This window comes from Thamnophis elegans, chromosome Z (assembly GCF_009769535.1).
Source record: "Thamnophis elegans isolate rThaEle1 chromosome Z, rThaEle1.pri, whole genome shotgun sequence".
Classification (NCBI taxonomy): domain Eukaryota; kingdom Metazoa; phylum Chordata; class Lepidosauria; order Squamata; family Colubridae; genus Thamnophis; species Thamnophis elegans.
The window spans coordinates 7,055,754-7,068,996 of NC_045558.1; the positions used below are offsets into that span (position 1 = coordinate 7,055,754).

At 43.0% G+C, this 13,243-nt stretch overlaps 1 protein-coding gene across 2 annotated transcripts in view; it reads left to right on the plus strand.

The window, feature by feature from the left end:
• The window catches only part of LOC116522269 (solute carrier family 22 member 13-like), a 29,438-nt gene extending 16,468 nt beyond the window's left edge, over positions 1 to 12,970 (plus strand). The window contains exons 6-10 of one of the 2 annotated variants that reach the window (XM_032237075.1): positions 2,840 to 2,934; positions 5,590 to 5,804; positions 7,182 to 7,290; positions 10,503 to 10,712; positions 12,491 to 12,970. In XM_032237075.1, the coding sequence (XP_032092966.1) occupies positions 2,840 to 2,934; positions 5,590 to 5,804; positions 7,182 to 7,290; positions 10,503 to 10,712; positions 12,491 to 12,587 (726 nt within the window). In that variant the 3' untranslated portion in view covers positions 12,588 to 12,970. Of the gene's footprint in view, positions 1 to 2,839; positions 2,935 to 5,589; positions 5,805 to 7,181; positions 7,291 to 10,502; positions 10,713 to 12,490 lie in introns of those variants that run through there. The other variant, XM_032237076.1, reaches the window with a different exon arrangement.
• The last annotated feature ends 273 nt before the right edge of the window (positions 12,971 to 13,243 follow it).

Genomic DNA, 13,243 nt, shown 5'->3' on the forward strand with positions numbered 1-13,243 from the left:
CAGCGCAACACACCTGTTCGCTCCTGAGGCCATACTTTGGAGGTCGAAAGAAAATAAGACCCCATCTTATTTTCAGGGAAACACGGTAAGAAATTTCATACGGCCAGCCAACTCATTCACAGTGACTCCAGGAGGCTTACAGAAATAAAATCCCTGAACAAAACCCAACTCCCTGGTGATAACCTTCAGATCAACAGAGCTGAAGAAGCTTCTTGGATGAAAAGCAAAATGTCTTCAAAGACAAATCAGAAAGTCCAGGTGCCTCGTGGGGGAAAAAAAGGTCCTTTGGGACATCCGTGATCTGGATGACTGAGAATCTCCATACACAACCAGATCAACAACTCAATGAGCTCCATAGCATCCTGAGGTTACTAAGCCTATTGGTCAAACCAAGACTTTGGGGCCTTTCGGAAGGAGGTCTTATCTCTGCAGGGATATTGTTCCACGGAGAAGGGGCCAACATCGAGAAGGTCCTTCCTCTTGGTCCCACTAAGCTATCCAAGTATTGGTTGCCTCGAAGATGCTCTTTGCTTTTTAAAAAAAAGGCAATTGGACTTTTTTAAAAAAATTTCTTTGAGGAGGCATTTTGCTTCTCATTTGTTTTTATTTATTTATTTTAGAGAATTTACATAGTTGCTTACTCGCCCACAGCAATTCTAGGCAGCTTACAGACAGCAAAAAAAACCCAATGTAGAAAAATATAAATAAATAAATAAATACTGGTAAATAACAAGAAGAACTTCCTCTGGGCAACAATACAAATTCAAATCAACCATTTTTAATTTTTTAAAAAATATTTTTTTGTTTTATACCATGCATTGCATTTCTATGTTCAACGGTGGGTTCTCCAGATGTCCAAAGTGTTAAAATACAAACATCTCTCTCTCTCTCTCTCTCTCTCTCTCTCTCTCTCTCTCTCTTTCTCTATCTATCTATCTATCTATCTATCTATCTATCTATCTTTCTTTCTTTCTTTCTTTCTTTCTTTCTATCATCTATGTTTGTCTGTCTCTCTCTATCTCTCTATCTATCTACAAAAGCGATCATGTATAAACAAATCTGCAATAATATCAATCATCTTTACAACATATGCTATCTTCCATTATAGTTTCTATTATACAACCATCAAAATATTTACTCATCTGTTTTTCTTTCTCATGTAGACCATATTTCACCTAATTCCATTCCTCTTACCTTATTATCTGTCACTTAACGATTTGTAGAATAGATCCCATGTTGTAAAATAATCTGAATCTTATTTTCTTTTAATCTGTAGGGTTAAACTATCCATATCTGCACATTCCAGAATTTTTTTGATTATATTATCATCAGCTCAAATCAACCATTTAATGGGCTCCATCTCACTCTGGGTTCCCCAGATGTATATGTGGTGAATTCTGGCCCATTTTACGACCTTTCCCCAGTTGTTAAGTGAATTGCTGCAATAATTAAGTTAGTAATACAGTTGTTAAGAGAATCTGGCTTCCCCATGAACTTTTGCTTGTGAGAAGGTCGCAAAAGGAGATCACATGACCCCGGGACATTACTCCCGTCATAAATATGAGTTGCCAAGCAGCTGAATTTTGATAATGTGACCATGGAGATACTACAATGATCATAAGTGTGAAAAACACCCACAAGTCACTCTTAGGAGCCAAGGTGGCGCAGTGGTTAAATGCAGCACTGCAGGCTACTGCTAGATCAGCAGTTCAGCGGTTCAAATCTCACCGGCTCAGGGTTGACTCAGCCTTCCATCCTTCCGAGGTGGGTAAAATGAGGACCCAGATTGTTGGGGGCAATATGCTGACTCTCTGTAAACCGCTTAGAGAGGGCTGAAAGCCCTATGAAGCGGTATATATAAGTCTACTGCTATTTTCAGTGCTGTTGTATCTTTGAATGGTCACTAAATTAACTACTGTAATTTGAGGACTATCCTTTAGGCAAGAAAAATAAAATGCACAGGTACAGTATAGGTGGGACCTTGCTCAACAGTAGTAACTGTGAGAGGGATCTTGGAGTCCTAGTGGACAACCATTTAAATAGGAGCCAGCCGTGTGCAGCAGCTGCCAAAAAAGCCAACACAGTTCTAGGCTGCATAAACAGAGGGATAGAATTAAGATCACATGAAGTGTTAATACCACTTTATAAGGCCTTGGTAAGGCTACACTTGGAATCCTGCACTCAGTTTTGGTTGCCACGATGTAGAAAAGATGTGGAGACTCTAGAAAGAGTGCAGAGAGGAGCAACAAAGGTGATTAGGGGACTGGAGGCTAAACCATGGTTGCAGGAACTGGGGATGTCTAGTTTAATGAAGAGAAGGACTAGGGGAGACTTGATAGCAGTCTTGCAATATCTCAGGGGTTGCCCCAAAGAAGAGGGAGTCAAACTATTCTCCAAGGCACCTGAGGGTAGGACAAGAAGCAATGGGTGGAAACTAATCAAGGAGAGAAGCAACTTAGAATTGAGGAGAAATTTCCTGACAGTTAGAACAATTAATCAGTGGAGCAACTTGCCTCCAGAAGTTGTGAATGCTCCAACACTGGAAGTTTCAAAGAAGATGTTGGATGGCCATTTGTCTGAAGCGGTGTAGTGGCCTAAGCAGGGGGTTGGACTAGAAGACCTCCAAGCTCCCTTCCAACTCTGTTATTCTATTCTATTCTTAGTTGTAGTTTAACACATCTGGATAAGTAACTAACCTATAGGAGGGGAACCTATAGCCTATATAGAAAGGGAAAACTCTCAACCAATTTTGTGGTATATATGATGTACAATGATAATAAAGGCTATACTATTCTCCTTCTCACTTTTATTCTTCCAATTTCTCATCTTTTTAATAAAGCTAACACCTAAACAAAAACCCAACTCTTCAACGGTTTTGGATCTCATTAGAAACCCCCAATTAGCAAAGATGACCCTGATAAGTTCCCTCATCTGGTAAGTATGTTGTGTCTATCCTAGATGGAGTCAAAGGCTTTGATGAAAGTAACAATTTCCAACTCAAAAGGGGTTCTGAAGATTCACCTTCCTGGGGGGGAAAAATGTTTAATCTAAAGGGGCTAATGATGCCCGTGGGCACAATTCCCATTCAATAAAAGAATTTAAAGTGACCTTGGAGAAGGTATCAAAGGGTTGTTAAGCAGAAACAAGGATAAGAGAAAACACCCGGTCAGAAGCAGAAGGCGGTGTGAAAAACGAACTCAAAATAATCCCACGATTTTGTTTAATGTAAAATGAGGAAGAGACATTCTCAGAGAGGCTGGTACCGTCCCTTTGATGTTGGCCAAATCAAGAAAACGGACATTGCAAGAATTCCAGAAATGCTATATTATTGTTATAGGGTGAAATAATTAAAAAACTGAAAACCATCCTGGGCATGGGTCGGTTTCTCCCAGCCTTACTGCCAGTTCGGTGCATGCATAAAATGCTCCGCACGCATAAAAATAGGTCTGCGCAAAACGTTAAAATAAAAGAGGGAAAAAAATAAATTTGTGCAATTACAATTGTTCTGTGCATGCACAGAACCAAAAATCAAGATGGCGGCCCCGTGGGAGAACCGGTTCGGGGGCGTGACAAGCCTGGGTCTCTGCCGGTTCCAGCGACCCAGGCTGCCAAATCACTACCGGTTCTGCCAAACCAGTAGGAACCCACCTCTGATCTTGGGGTTTAGGGATGCTCCTATCACCTTCCTTAAAGCCTCCCTCTGACTTCCCCCAAAGTCAGCTCTCTCTATACCTTTATCAAATTCCTGGATTTCCCAGGAATCAGTATCCTGTTTCAGTATTTCTAGCTACCATTGCTTTCTGGCAGGAAAAGCAAATAAATTTGAAGGTGGGGTGGTGGCCTTGGTGCTCTCTGAGCTTGGCTGTTTTCTTGCAGACATTTCATTACCCAAATTAGGTAATGTCATCAGTGCTAATAAGGAATGGGGATAATGTTATTTAATTTAGGTAATAAAATGTCTGCAAAGAAATAACCAAGCTCTGAGAGCATTAAGGACCCCACAGTCCTCCTCTTCCTCCCCCCCTCTTGTTGTTGTTAGTTGCAAAGTCATGTCTGACCCATCATGACGCCATGGACAACGTTCCTCCAGGCCTTCCTGCCCTCTACCATCCTCTGGAGTCCATTCAAGCTCATGCCTACTGCTTCAGTGACTCCATCCAGCCACCTCATTCTCTGCAATCCCCTTCTTCTTTTGCTCTCCATCGTTCCTAGCATGAGGGTCTTCTCCAGTGAGTCTTTCCTTCTCGTTAGGTGGCCGAAGTATCAAGAGTTTCCTCAAGTCTTCTAAAGAGCAGTCAGGGTTGATCTCCTCTAGGACTGACCGGTTGGATGGCCTTGCAGTCCAAGGGACTCAATGCAGGAGTCTTCTCCAGCACCAGAGTTCAAAGGCCTCCATTCTTTGGCGCTCAGCCTTCCTTATGGTCCAACCTTCACAGCCATCCATTGCAACTGGGAAAACCGTCGCCTTTTTGTTGGCACGGTTTCTACTCTGCAAATACTCCTAGCACCAATGATGCTACCTAGTTGGGTCATGAAATATCTGCAAGAAAGCAACCAACTCAGAGAGCACCAAGGACCCCTCATATTAACTCTGAACTACAAATATTTTATTTTATTGAAATAAAATTTAAGGTGAAAGTAGGTTTAGAGAAAGAGTAAGAGAGATTTGCTTATCAAGCCTCTGCAGTTCTCAGTTTGGGGCCACAACTGAAACTGGAATATCTATCGTTAAGCGATGCAGTTGTTGAATGAATGAATGAACCTGATTTTACGGACTTTTTGCTGCAGTTGTTAAGTTAATCACTGCAATCGTTCAGTGAATCATATGGTCATTAAGTGAATCTGGCTTCCCCTATTGACTTTTCTTGTTGGAAGCTGGCTGGGATGGTTGCATTCACGTAATTCAAGGACACTGTAAATGTGATAAATACGTACCAGTTGCCAAGTGCTTGAACTGTGACTAGGTGACTCCAGAAATGCTACAATAGCCATAAGTGCGAGGAAAAGTCATGTCTCTTTTTTTCAGCATGGTCGTAATTTCAAACAGTTGCTAAATGAATCATTGTAAGTCGAGGATTATGTTTATAGCTATTTAAATGCCTCTCCCTCACATTTTTCATATATCCTTTAAAAAATAGCATTGATTTGCAAAATAGGAAAAGAAAATGTAGCATTTAACAACTTTACGTTGTGCATTTTCCTTTTAATGGTTTAATGGTTTAAATTTTTCCTTCCCTCCTTTGTTCCTTCCTCTTCCTTGCTTTTTCTCCTTCCTTCCTTTCTCTTTTTCTTTCTTTCTTTCTCTTTCTTTTTCATCTTCCTCCCTTCCTGTCTGCCTTCCTCTCCTTCCTTTCCTTTCTTTTCTTCTTCCCCTTCATTTTTTCCACCATTCCTTTTATTCTTCTCTCTCTTTCTCCCGCCCCTCCATTACTCCTTCCTTCCTTTTCTTTCTCACTCCTTTTTCTCCTTCCTTTTCTTCCCCCTTCCCTTTCTTTCCCCTCTCATTTCTTCCACCCTTCCTTTCTTTTGTTCCTCTCTCTCTTTCTCCCCTCCCTCCTCCTTCCTTCTTCCATTCCTTCCTTCTCCTAGGTTTGTCAATAGCTTGGCCTACTATGGATTAAGCCTGAACGTTGGCAGCTTCGGCCTGAATATCTACCTGACTCAGGTCATCTTCGGGGCCGTTGAAATCCCCGCCCGGATCCTTTCCGTCTTCCTGATGCAGCGTTTTGGAAGGAAGAAGTGCCAATCACTCTGCCTCCTCCTTGGGGGGACCTTTTCCCTTCTGATCATCGCTGTCCCCAAAGGTGTGTTTTCAATTAAGAATGTCCAGGGGTGCCCACATTTTGCTCAGCTGGAATTGTTGGAAAGGGATGCTCAGAAAGTGGCTCAGGCGTTGAGCTTGTCAATCAGAAGGTCGGCAGTTCGGCGGTTCGAATCCCTAGCGCCGCGTAACGGAGTGAGCTCCCGTGACTTGTCCCAGCTTCTGCCAACCTAGCAGTTCGAAAGCACGTAAAAAATGCAAGTAGAAAAATAGGAACCACCTTTGGTGGGAAGGGAACAGTATTCCGTGCACTTTCGGCATTTAGTCATGCCAGCCACATGACCATGGAGACGTCTTCGGACAGCGCTGGCTCTTTGGCTTTGAAACGGAGATGAGCACCGCCCCCTAGAGTCAGGAACGTAGCACGTATATGCAAGGGGAACCTTTACCTTTGCCTAATTGTTGGAGACAGGTAGAGTTCAATTGATTACTGTAGCTGAGCCCAAAGGACCAGGGGAGACATGATAGCAATGTTGAGGGGCTGCCCCATAGAGGAGGGGAGTCAAGCTATTTCCCAAAGCACCGGAAGGGCAGACAAGGAATAATGGATGGAAACTGAACAAGGGAAGATTCAACCTGGAAATAAGGAGAAATTTTCTGACAATGAGGCCAATCAACCCATGGAACAGAAAGTTGCCTTCAGAAGTTGTGGGAGCTTCATCCCTGGAGGCTTTCAAGAGGAGACTGGACTGCTATCTGTCAGAAATGATGTAGGGCGAGGGGTTGGACTAGATGACTTACAAGATCCCTTCCAACTCTGTTAATTTGAAATACTGTTAAATAGAGATACAGGTAGTCAACTAAAATTGAGCCCAAAATTTATGTTGCAAGACAGTTGTTAAGTGAGTCTCACCCCGTCTTATATATTTTTTGCCATGGCTCTTAAGCAAATCAGTGTAGTTGTTAAGTTAATCTTGCGGTCGTGAAGCAAATATGGCTCCCCCTCCCCCCCATTGACTTCGCTTGTCAAAAGATGACTGGGAGAGTCACAAAAGATAATGACGTGACCTTGGGACAGTAAAACCGTCATAAGTACAAGCCAGTTGCCAAGCACCTGAATTTTGATCAGATGACGATGACCTGCATGGTCAATTTTGATCACATGAGCTCTAACGGTCGTAAGTCTGTAAAACAGTCATAAGTCACTCTTTTCAGTGCTCTTTGCAACTTCAAATAGTCCCTTTAAAACTGGCTAAGTCAAGAGCTACCTGTATTTGTAGCCAATCCCTTATGGGTCATATCTACTAGTAAATATAGAAAGAAAAAGAGGGTTTCAGGGGCCTCTTAAATTCAGAATATTTTGTTGCGATCGCTTTTATTTCGGGTTTTCTGTCTCTTCATCTCCGGTTTCTCTCTCCAGATTTACCTGTGGTAACCACATTGCTGGCTGTCCTTGGGAAGTTTACAATGGCAGCATCGTTTTCAACATCCTATGTATATTCTGCAGAGCTGTTCCCCACTATTATCCGGTGAGGCTACTTAACAACCACAAGCAAAGTTTAAAAATGTCTTAAGTATAAAACAACAACAGAGTTGGAAGGGGCCTCGGAGGTCTTCTAGTCCAACCCCCTGCTTGAGCAGGAGACCTTAACATTTCAGACAAAATGGCTGTCCAAACTCATCTTAAAAACTTCCAGTGTTGGAGCATTTACAATTTCTGGAGGCAAGTCGTTCCACTGATTAATTGTTCCCACTGTTGGGGATTTTCTCCCTAGTTCTAGGTTGCTTCTCTCCTTGATTAGTTTCCATCCATTGCTTCTTGTCCTGCCTTCGGATGCCTTGGAAAAGAGATTAGCCCCCCCCCCCCTCTTCTTTGTGGCAGCCCCTCAAATATTGGAAGACTGCTATCACGTCTCCCCTTAAGTCTTTTCTTTGTTCAATTAGACATTCCCAGTTCCCTTAATTATTCATCATGTGGTTTAGCCGCCAGCCCCCTAATTATCTGTTGCTCTTCCCTGCACTCTTTCTAGGATCTCAACATGTTTTTTTTAAAATCATGGCAATCAAAACTGGATGCCGGATTCCAAGGGTGGCCTTACCAAGGCATTACAATGAAGTACTATCACATCATGTGGTCTTGAAACTAGTCTGTCAAAGAGAAGAATTAGGGGTGAAATGATAACTGTCTTCCAGTAGTTGAGAGGCTATCACAGAAAAGTGGGGACTGGAAAGTGGGGACCCAAAGCCCCCGAGGGGCAATGAGTTAGAGAAAGACCCAGTTTGGAATTAAGGAGATATTTGGGAACAATGGGAACAATTAATCAATGGAACAGCTGACCTCCTGGAGTTCCATCACTGGAAGTTTTCAAGAAGAGACTGGGCAACCATTTGTCTGAGGTAGTACAAGCTCTCCTGCCTTGAGCATGAGGGGGTTAGACTAGAAGACCTCTGAAGCCCCTTCGGTTCTACATGATTCTACATTCCATGCTTTTATGTTCCATGAACGTTGTTTTCTTCCACCAGTAATAAACACGGTTCTATGGTGCTTTCTTCACATGGACCAATTTCTTCATCTCTTGCCCCTTTAAGATGGTCTTTAATCTTTTCAGGATTAAATTATTTTAATTTAAATAGTCTAGGGTTAGATCATTTCCCTCCTTCTTAAGACCATACCTGGAACACAGCATCTAGTTTTGGTCACCACATCACACACACAAAAAAAGATGTTGAGGCTTTGGAAAAAGTGCGGGGAAAAGCAACCAGGATGATGAAAGGCCCGGAGATTAAAAGATATGAAGAGCAGCTGCAGGTTTCGAGTTTGGCTAGTCTAGAGTAAAAAACAACTGGGGAGGGGGACATGGTAGCAGTATTCCAGTATTTGAGGGGCTGCCCCAAAGAAGAGTGGGGCAATTTATTCTCCAAAGCGCCTGAAGGCAGGACAAGAAAGAACGGATGGGAATTAATCAAGGAGAGACGCAACCTAGGATTAAGGAGAAACTTTCTAACAGTGAGAACAGTTAACTAGTGGAAGATCTTGCCTTCAGGAGTTGTGGGTCACTGGGTGTGTGTGTGTGTGTTAAAAAAGAGATTGGACAGCCACTTATCTGAAGTATAAGGTGTAGGGTCTCCTGCTTGAGCAGGGAGGGTTGAACTAGAAGACCTCCAAGGTCCCTTCAAAGCTCCATTCTGGTTAAAATTGAAAAGCCAATTTTGCTCAAGATGATGTGATTCACTGACCTTGACACGGAGGGTATAATTTGGCCAAACTGCCCAGATGCTACTGATCAGCGTAGGCTGCTCAAGAGCCGAAAGAATTATCTCTGGCCTAGATTAGGGGTGGGGGGGGGGGAGAGGTGAAATAATTATTTGGGTCTGGGAAAGCTGAAAGCATGAGAAAGTGTAAATGGTATGCAAGAAGAATAACCCTGGGAAACAAAGGGGCAGCCAAAGGAAATAGGCAGATTAAAAAGCAGAAGTTTGTTTTTTTCAGACTCGCAAGATACTTTTAATGAAACCTTTGTAGAGCTGTGTTTCCTATCTGATCTTCCAAGTAGCACAACAACAACCCCAATTATTTCAACTCCAAGAGGCACAGGGGAAAAATTGGAACAGGCTTTCCACATTTCTGCCAGAATTCTCCTACCTTGCTGGCTGGGGAATTCTGGGAGTTGAAATCCTCCGGGCTTAAAGTTGCCAAGGTTGGAGACCCCTGTTCTACCACAATAATAGTCGTTCTTCTGTAATCCCTGAATTGTGTGTTTCTTGACCTGCTGATTGACATACAGGCATCTCCCTCCCCCTCCCTTCCCCACTCTCTGGGCCTGATCCTGCAGGGTTCTTTGGACAGGCAAATCATTTGGCTTTTCCTACTGGGTTTTTTTTAAAATCAGCATTAGTCCAAATTAATCTGAAGAGTGATGGCAAACCCTCTTTTGTGATTCCTGGCACAGACCCTTCCTCCCAATTGGGATTGTCAGCTACTGTTTGAGTTACCAGCTACTCAAAGTTTGGGGGAAGTAGGAATAGAAAGTAGGGGGAGTTTACCTACCTGTCAAAACTGCAAATCATTGCACTGTTGTGAAAGTTTTCCCACTGGCTGTTTTTACAGGCGATCTCGACTTATGACCACAATTGAGCCCAAAGTTGTTAAGTGAGACATTTGTTAAGTCCCTTTTGCCCCCTTTTACGAACTTTGCGGCCACAGTTGTTAAGCGAATCACCGCAGGTGTCAAATTAGTAACACTGTTGTTAAGTGAATCTGACTTTTCCATCGATTTTGCTGGTCATAAAGTTGCAAAAGGGGATCGCGTGAGCCCGGGACACTGCAGCCGTCATAAATAGGAGGCGATTACCAAGAGTCTGAATGTGAATCACATGACCACTGGGATGTTACAATGGCAGTGTGGAAAAAAAGGTCATAAGTCACTTTTTTCAATGCCGCTATAACTTCAAATATTCACTAAATGAACTGTTGTAGCTGAAGGACCACCTGTATTCCTTTATATCCTGCCTTTATTATTTTTACAAATAACTCAAGGTAGAGAAAACATTCAACACACCCTCCTCCTCCTCTTGGTTTCCGCACAACAACGACCCTGTGAGGTGGGCTGGGCTGGGATAGAGGGACTTGGCCCAAAATCAAAGTCTCCGGGAAACCCAGCAAAACAACGTCCGTCCTGTTGGACGAAACCACTTCCACTTTCCTTGGTTTCATCCCTCCTCTCTTTTGCTTCCACCCCAGGCAGACTGGACTCGGAGTATGTCAGATGACCGCCAGAGTAGCTGGAATCATCTCCCCACTGGTGGACCTCCTGGAGAAATATAGCACCTCTCTGCCCGTGGGTGTCTTCGGAAGTGCAGCTGTCGTTGGCGGGGTCTTTTCTCTCCTTCTTCCCGAAACACTCGGCAAGGAGCTTCCCGATTGTGTGGATGACCTGACTTGCAAATCAAGGTAAGCTCCATGGGGAAAGTCTGGTGTTTGCTTGATTACTTTATACCTTCTGATCGGAGGTGGTATTTCAGCAGGTTCTGGCCAGTTCTGGAGAACCGGTAGCAGAAATTTCGAGTAGTTCGGAGAACCAGTAAATACCACCTCTGGCTGGCCACGCCCCCATCTATTCTCTGCCTCCTGAGTCCCAGTTGATCGGGAGGGAATGGGGATTTTGCTACTGGTTTGCGCAAGTGTGCAGAAGCTTCTGTGTGTTCACAGAAATATCTGGGCGGGTGGGTGGAGCCTCCTGCCGCCATCACTACCAGTTTGCCCAATCTGTGAACAACCCACCTCTGATCATCACCATTCCTTACTAGCACTGATGATGTTACCAGTTTGGGTAATAAAATGTCTGCAAAAAAAAAAACCCCAGCCAAGTTCAGGGAGCATTAAGGAGTCCAAATGAGTGGAAGTTTGACTTGAAAGAGATCTTCAGAGTTTCTCCTTTGCAAAAAGCCCAGGCTATGCCCATCAGAGTGTGCCACCTTCAGCCGGCACAATGCACGCAGGGATTAAGCGACTCAATTCGGTCACACCAATTTTGCATCCAGTGGTGTCCGCGGCATTGATGCTTTCATCATAATGTCAGGCAAAAACGGTCACTGTGTAAACTCTGCACCTTCAGTACAGGGTCACAACAAAGTCTGAATCGACACCACACACATGATGATTGCAGCATCAGAGAAAAAGCTGGCGCATCTTCCTATTTTTCAGGGAGAAATTTACACATCTAGCTTCCAGGCGAGCTGCAAGCTGGCGACGGATACAAGTTGCGCCTTAAAAATTAGCAGTGGGTTTACATATGATGAGCACATGTAGCCCCTTGGCATATGACTAGAATGGGTTCAGAATTTCTGCCGCTAAGTAAGGTACTTCTTAAGTGAATTGCACCCAAAGTTATGACCTTTTTGCCACAGTTGTTAAATGAATCTTCTGGTCCTTAACGGAATCCACTTTCCTCCATTGACTTTGCTTGTTGGAAGCCAGCTGAAAAAAGAATACGGCAAAATGTAAATTACATAAAACATGGAAGCGGCAACAATTGTAATGCTGGCTTTGCGAAGTGTGTACATTTTTAATAACGTGGCTTTAGGGATACCATCACAGTTGTGTGAGGACTGGCTGTTGCTCACTTTTTTCAGTGCTGTTTGGGACTTCAAACGGTTGTTAAATAAATGGTGGGAAGTTGAGGATGGCTTGCTAAAAGTTTTTAGGAAGCCCAGGTTAAAGTATTTAAATCCCGTAACATTATTTTGAGCAGAATATTGTGGATTATGTATACACCTTTCCCATTGTATGGGTTGTCCTCGTCTTATGACCATAATTGAGTTCAAAATTTCTGTTGCTGGGTGAGACATTTATTAAGTGGGTTTTGGTCCATTTTATGACTTTTCTTGCCACGGTTGTTAAGTGAATCACTGCAGGAGTTAAATTAACAAGGCAATTGTTAAATGAATCCAGCTTCCCCATTGACTTTGCTTGTCAGGAAGTGGCAAGTGGGGATCGTGTGACCCCCCAGGATACTGCAACTGTCATAAATGTGAGTCAATGGCCATGCTTCTGAATTTTGAACAGGTGGCCAGGGGGATGCTACAATGGTTGTGTGGGAAGTGGTCCCAAGTCGCTTTTTTCAGTACCGTTGTAACTTTGAACGGTCACTAAATGAACCGTTATAAGCCGAGGACTACTTGCATTATGTATAATGAAATCTAACTGTCTTTAACTTTTCTCATTTTTAGGAAGGGCAAGAAAACCAATGACAGCGTGGAAAACGGATGCGCAAAACCAAATAAAGACAGTTGCCTTAGTGAAAGGATAACAACCACCCATTTCTAAGTCAATGACGGATTGAGTCAGCCTGTCAAGGACACAGACTGGAGAAAAATTGGTAGATTTCTCTGTACTGTGAGCAGAGGAGGCAAACGTTGGTGGGCTTCATTAGAGAGTACATTTTAAGCTACAACATAACACAGTTCATGTGATTTGACTTGCTGCAATCCAGGTCGTAAAGTGACGGATAAAGTCAGCCGCTATTTAATCAAGAAACCATGGTTTATCATAATGTATACTTCATTTTTTTTAGTTTTTATTTTTTTAATTTCCATACAAAGAACCACACATACAACCATTACATAACCAACACTATTTTATATTATTCAATGTTATGTCAATTCATCTTACCATCAACCCCCCAAAGACTATCCTTGGCTCTTCTGCTCTCCATCCACCATATTTATACCCTACTCCATCGCTTTTTTCTCCCTCTCTCCTCCTCCCTACTTTCTTTCTTCCCTCTGTCAGCCTCTTCTCTACTTCCCCTTCCTCTCTCCTTCTCCTCTCCTATATTGAGTGCTTTCAATGGGACTTCTTACTTACTTTCAAAGGGGCTTTTAACTTACTTTCAATGGGACTTCTCTTGTTAATAAGAATTATTCTATTCTTGCTGTAATTGCCAACTCAGTGATTTTGTTTAAAGTACTTTTTAAAGTTAG